A 6,579-nucleotide genomic window follows, 5' to 3' on the forward strand; every position below is an offset into this window, starting at 1 on the left:
TTTGACTGTATTAAATATGTTTACATATGTAATATTTGTATTTTAAATGCTTGACTTTTAATGTAACAAATTATCGTAAAATATGTCACCAAATTAAATAGCTTGATTTTATGGTAACAACTTTAAATTCAATAGCTTGATTTTATGGTAACAACTTTAAACGATTTCCAAAAATTTTGGATCGATATTATTTTAAAATTTTAGTATCATTATTTTTTTAATGGTTATGTCAAGTGCTAATTTTTTGGGTGATTGATTTTCTTCTGATTTCCTTATTATCTCTAAACAATTTTTAAATATGGTTAGTTCTTCATAATTGAAATAACTAACTTTAAAGATTTCTAGGATTTGAATATTATAGTTGTTACATTAGATACTTAAATCTTCACCATTTAGATTTTTTGGTTACAATCACTTATGGATATTATTTAAATTCTTTCTTCTTTCAATATTTTCGAAATTAATATGTCATATTCATGGAATATTTTGTTACGATTTATTGCGGCAATTAATGGTTTATTTTATTTAGACCTTTTTTAGTATGATTTTTTAGTTAATCGTAAAGTCTAAAATTAACTTTATCTTCTTCCTTGAAATCCGATTATTACAGATGATTTCTCCAAAATCACGCTAGAAATTGATTTTTTTCACGATTTTGATGTGCTTTGTACAGAAATTTGTTAGATCCATCAATTAACCATTGATTTAGGAGTCAAAAACAAAAACCATATTATTTATCACATTTTTTCCCCCAACATGGCATAATTCCGATGAATCACCACCGGTAAGCACTTTCTCCGAGGTCGTTCTTCGACCAACGAAGGATTCAGGGAGAAAAGAACTTGAATTTTCAAATTCACATATGAGATTTTTTTTTAAAACATTATTACTCATGATTTTAGGAGTCCGCGTCCAATAAACATGATTTTTAAACTTATGGACGTGATCCAATTCTGTTGATTTGCCCGATTTCAAATTTTCGGGTTATTTGTTTTTAAATAACCCGACCCAAGATAATTAAAAGTCTTATTTAACTCATTTACATTGTATTCTTTTTTGGTCATTGGGGGCATTTTCTCTTTTACATTGTATACTTAGAAGTTGTACTTCTCTTTTACTAATATAGGGATGCAACTTATATGTACAAAGCTCAGCCAACTATTCACAAAAACGTGTCCCGGACTATTCTTGCCATCGCTCGTGACCCAAGCCGACTCATTATCTCAGGCAGTACTGTGGCAGAGATCCCAGGCAACACAGGAAGCAGTTCCCGAACCACTTGAGATACATCTACAACCTGTTTTATGATATTGACCACACATAAGTTTAAAAGCTCAAGTATTACAACGATTGAATTATGAGAAAATTCTGAATCTTACTTGATCAGGATTATTCGACATGGAGCTTCTTGCGGTAAGGAACTCGATTACTTTCTGAACATTGTTTAAGATGACCTTGTCCTCTTCCGTCACGGATGGAAGGAGTGCTGCAGGCTTGAAGGGTCCCAATGTTGCTGGTAACATACCGAAGATTGGGGTCGTGTTTCTGACTCCGAAGACCGCCATTGCTTGCACCAGCTGTTCTCTTGTGATTGCATCAATGCCTTTTACTATCTGTTTTAAGTGATCGCAAATAACTGTCAGAACTGATGTTGCCATGAATAAGCATGTTTTAAAACCATTACGTGGTGACTATGACCTTTTCTACCTAGTTATTGTCAAAATTTATCATTCATTGTGCAGGTGTATCAATGTGACAAGAACAAGTGGTCAAATTTTGATTATTACCTCATCCAACAGAAACTCGCGGAAGAAGTTCCCTTTCTCCGAAAGCAGAAACGACAAAGCGACTCTCGTTTGAGCTGGCTGGTCCGGTTGGGATGCAAACATAGGACCCAAACTGCTTGTCTTACTTTGCATAAGAGCTAGCTCCGCCATGCCTCCCTTCATATCTTCCCCTCCTCCACTTTTGGCTGCTGTAATAAATGTCTCAAAGGCTTGCATCACATCGATGAATCTTTCAGCATCAAAAACGCCAGTTTTCCCATAGATTGTGTACCGCAAAGCCTCCCTCAGGCGAGGAGATTCATCCGTCAGGAGCCGCTACAAATTTTGAGGTTATCATATGAAGACGTTAACCATCAGTATTTTGTAAGATTAATTTAAAAGACAGTGAATGAATGGACTGGCCAGAAAGAAAAATTCTACTCTACTTACTGAATAACACTAATACTAATAGAGTTCATATAATATACCTGAGCAATATAAGGATAAGCCTCGTCCACAATAGCAAATTCAGGATTCCCCACAAGAGCTATACCTTCTAGCACACCAATCGCCCTAATTATTAANGACCCAAACTGCTTGTCTTACTTTGCATAAGAGCTAGCTCCGCCATGCCTCCCTTCATATCTTCCCCTCCTCCACTTTTGGCTGCTGTAATAAATGTCTCAAAGGCTTGCATCACATCGATGAATCTTTCAGCATCAAAAACGCCAGTTTTCCCATAGATTGTGTACCGCAAAGCCTCCCTCAGGCGAGGAGATTCATCCGTCAGGAGCCGCTACAAATTTTGAGGTTATCATATGAAGACGTTAACCATCAGTATTTTGTAAGATTAATTTAAAAGACAGTGAATGAATGGACTGGACAAAGAAAACTCCTACTCTAATTTCTGAATAACACTAATACTAATAGAGTTCATATAATATACCTGAGCAATATAAGGATAAGCCTCGTCCACAATAGCAAATTCAGGATTCCCCACAAGAGCTATACCTTCTAGCACACCAATCGCCCTAATTATTAACGCAAAATAAGGGGGAATTCTGAAAGGATAGTCAAAAGTGATCTGTGCCAAATCTGCTGCCAACTCTTGAAAGTTGATGTTTTTGGCTCCACCACCTTCGAGCGCCTGATCAAAAACCTTGGCCAGGACAGGTAATATAGGTGCCAGATTGACCCCATCAGGGATGAAACCAAGCTTGACAAAATCTTTGACTATGGCATCATAATCTCGGTGAATTAAGTGTGCAATGGCTTCAATCATTCCGTACTTCTGATCATCGGTCAACTTGGTAACAAGACCTGTCAGTAAACACAAGGATATGATGTCAACAATTTTTTTCTTTTCTCATATCAAATTGAATGTAACTGGGATATCCAAAGAGTACTTTTCACTAAACGTAATAACTGGAATTAGAATCGTTACCAAAATCGAGGATGGCTAGCTTTCCATCTGGGGTACGAATCATATTTCCAGGATGAGGGTCAGCATGGAAAAACCCAGTATCAAGCAACTGAAGCACAAAACAGTAAAGTGTTAAAAAGAATATACATGCTCATCATCTTGTTTTTAAAACAGGAAAAAGACTGTGATCAGAATGACCAGAAAATAGAACATAAAAGCCAACACAGACTTTTGATATGATAAGGTATTTTGGTGTCGAAAGCTGCTGCTTATCTTTTTACATGCTCAAATCATTCTACTCACTAGATGGCTAAGAATTATCGGTTAAAAACATTAAATAGCTAGCCATGCAATGTAAGATTATAAATGATAAATAACAACCCCAAGAAATTAACTATCTCAGGAGGTATTAGTATATGCATGCCAAGATCTATGTCGCTTAGTATGATTGCAGAAGAAGTTGAACCAAGAAGAAATTTCAATGAACGCAATTAACCTAAGACCACATATCTTATGCTCCTCAACAAGTATGCAGGAAGCATTACCTGCTTTAGGTAACAAATAACACCAACATTCACAAGTTCGCCAACGTCACTCTCAATACTTTGTGACAGTTTCTCTCCATCAACCCATTGTGTTGTAAGAACCTTCCTTGACGTGTACTTTTGGTAGGTTTTAGGCACAACGACCTGAAAAAATAATTGCAGTATTAGGAACCATTCCACAGATGTAGATCCACATAGATACATGTCAAATACAATTTTTTTAATCATACGCCTCATATATAGACAACAGACTGAAGTGTTCACTAGAAAAGTTATGAAGCGTACTTGTGGAAGATCTTTCTTCATCATTTCTGCAAAATATGTTCCATTCTCTCCCTCGTTAACATAATCCAGCTCTTCAAAAAAGCGAGCAGCCCATTCATCAACCAGTCCAACAACATCTACTGACACCTGCACAAAATTTACGAGAAGAACAAGAAAATTGAATGTTATTGAGGTGAAAGAGAACAATCGCAGAAGTGCATAAGCTGAGCTGTCAGACAAAACCTTGCCTGAGGGAACTTCCGCAGAAATAGACCCAAATTCCGTATCACAAACAAGTCGACAGTCACCGTCTCAAGAACAAAAGGCCTCTGTACTTTCACGGCCACTAGATCCCCAGTTTCCTTTAATCGCCCCTTATACACTTGTCCTAGGGATGCTGCAAAACCAGAAGAAGAATAAATCATTTTTCATTTAAAAAATCTACTGAAATGATTAGGCCAGAATGTTAATTGATGGTCGGGATTTACCAGCAGCGATTGGGGAAGGAGAGAGCTCAGAATAAATGTCGAACCATGGCTTCCCAAGCTCCTCCTCAATTAGAGCCATTGCTACATCATCAGGATATGAAGGGACCTTGACATAAAAAAAAAAAAAAATGGCCACATTTAGTTCTGCTAAGGCAGAGAATTGGCATGGTAGAAATCAACATTATATGGAACGACATAATTGCTGCAATATACCTTATCACACAGCTTTTGTAGCTCTGTCATTGCAGCAGGTGACAAGATGTCTGGTCGAATACTCAAAGCTTGCCCAAGTTTAATGTACGCTGGACCCAAGGAAGTGACAATTTCCCTCAATTCAATTGCCCTGGCAATCTCATTCTGACAATGATGACAGATAAATAGTGAGACTCAAACTGCAAATAAATTAACTGCAAGCCAAAAAGAAAGTTTAGACATGAACAGAAATATTCTACACCAATGACTAAATAAAATACTTAAGACAATATTTATCACTGGAGTTATGCTGATCACATATTGACTCTGCAAAAATTTCACATCATGCTTGGTAGGAGGAAGAGATTGAAAGATATGACATGAAATTTGTATACTTTTTTCCTCAATCCTACCTAAAGAAGTTAACATATACCACAAGAATCTGCAACCACAACTAAACATTCTGCTCTAGTTTCCCATCTATCATCTATGATTAAAAACAGTAAACAGAATATTACCTCTTTGACTTTCTTGTTAATTATATCCCCAGCGATACGCGAAAGAAACCCTCCAGCGACCGAAAGCAGCTGAATAATTCGAGAAGCAACAGCACGAGGACGTTTCCCCCAATACACAGAGATGGTAGCCGGGTCATACACCAGAGGTAAGAACTCACTGCTCTCACCAGTCTACAAAACCCCAACAAAAGAAGAAATCAAAACATTAAACAATGCTAAATCCAATATCTTAGTAAAATCCAAAAAGAGTTGGTTGTTGTTGTTGTTAGTGTTACCTCAACAAGCCTAAGCTGAATATTATCATCAGCAAAAACAGAATCCTTCAAGTTCTGACCACGAAGACCTCTCATCAACACAGACAACTGTTCATCTTCTTCCATTTGAGCTCTCACTCTTTTAATCTCTTTCGATACATCGCTAACTCTCTGTAACATTTTTCGCCACAAATCAAAAAATTCGAATAACGAAATCGGCATGGAGGATATGAATTTCACGGATTATAAGAAGTCGAAAATCGTACCGTGGAAACATTGTTGTTGACTCCTTTTGACGGAGAGGATGAAGGTGAAGAAGAAGAGGAAGATCCGTTAACGGTGGTGGACTTGGGTGGAGTAGTAGTCTGTGTAGGTTTGGGATCAGTAGCGACGGCTAGAATCCGGCGAGAGCGTTTGTTAATACGGGGAGGGATATCGGAGATGAAGGAGCGGCGTGAGGAGACGGAGAATCGAATTGGTTGTGGTCCGCAGTAGACGAGACGTGGCACTGCTGCTGCTTCCATCGATCGATTGGAGATTTGTGGTGGTTGATGAAGAAGAAGCAGTGGTGCTTTTACGGCTCTAAGTGGAAGAAGCGGAGTGTTTTTGTTAGGGGTATTTCACCGGAAGGTATCGGCAATGGAGGGACCACGTGGCGCAACCGAGTTCATATGTAATTTTCTCTGTTAAATCGAATTTGTTTCCATTTAAAATGTTTATCGCGGCTTACAGATTCCTCGGTGGTGTAAAACGATGAGATTGTGACATCATTTGTTCGAAACTGGGAAAAATGAAAGATATGGGTGAGAGAGATTCGAACTCGTGACCTCAAGGTGTTACTTGGAAAAGCTTATAAGACCTGCGCGCTATCAATTTGGTCCCTTACTCCTCACCGTAGCGATGTGAATATGTGCTATGGACCCGTACATACGAACATTCTCTTTTTTTTTTTTTTTTTTCCTGTCTGTGGGATATGAATTAGTCCAGTAAAATCCGCACGGATATGACTGTGGTTAAATATGTTAACGAATGATTCATGTCCAATTGATTGTTTACAAGATGCCCGCACCGATTTTTCTTTAAAGTTTGTTTTCTTTTATGTATACATGATTTAAATAGTTGGAAATAT

The 6,579-nt window shown here is 37.7% G+C and overlaps 1 protein-coding gene across 2 annotated transcripts; it reads right to left on the minus strand.

Moving 5' to 3' along the window:
- Positions 1,013–6,137, minus strand: LOC104766320 (uncharacterized protein sll0005). 2 transcript variants are annotated; one of them, XM_010490183.2, is made up of 14 exons: positions 5,717–6,135; positions 5,472–5,621; positions 5,197–5,367; positions 4,700–4,843; positions 4,487–4,592; positions 4,247–4,395; positions 4,020–4,145; positions 3,735–3,878; positions 3,211–3,298; positions 2,790–3,086; positions 2,255–2,331; positions 1,788–2,102; positions 1,380–1,613; positions 1,013–1,297 (listed from the first exon to the last, which is right to left on the minus strand). In XM_010490183.2, exons 1-14 carry the CDS (start codon positions 5,972–5,974, stop codon positions 1,163–1,165), a joined length of 2,394 nt encoding a protein of 797 aa, XP_010488485.1. In that variant the 5' UTR covers positions 5,975–6,135; the 3' UTR covers positions 1,013–1,162. The 2 variants fall into 2 exon arrangements, with proteins under 2 accessions (XP_010488485.1, XP_010488486.1); XM_010490184.2 differs by lacking the exon at positions 2,255–2,331 and having other exon boundaries at positions 2,713–3,086; positions 5,717–6,137.

The sequence above is a fragment of the Camelina sativa genome, chromosome 19 (genome assembly GCF_000633955.1).
Source record: "Camelina sativa cultivar DH55 chromosome 19, Cs, whole genome shotgun sequence".
Lineage (NCBI taxonomy): Eukaryota > Viridiplantae > Streptophyta > Magnoliopsida > Brassicales > Brassicaceae > Camelina > Camelina sativa.

Bases quoted from the DNA above. Each gene is read 5' to 3' on its own strand.
- LOC104766320 (XM_010490184.2), bottom strand. From the start codon at position 5,974: ATGGAAGCAGCAGCAGTGCCACGTCTCGTCTACTGCGGACCACAACCA. The intron at 5,368-5,471 runs GTAACACTAACA...GGGGTTTTGTAG, and splicing joins TTCAGCTTAGGCTTGTTGAG to ACTGGTGAGAGCAGTGAGTT. The intron at 4,844-5,196 runs GTAATATTCTGT...CATCATTGTCAG, and splicing joins TTAACAAGAAAGTCAAAGAG to AATGAGATTGCCAGGGCAAT.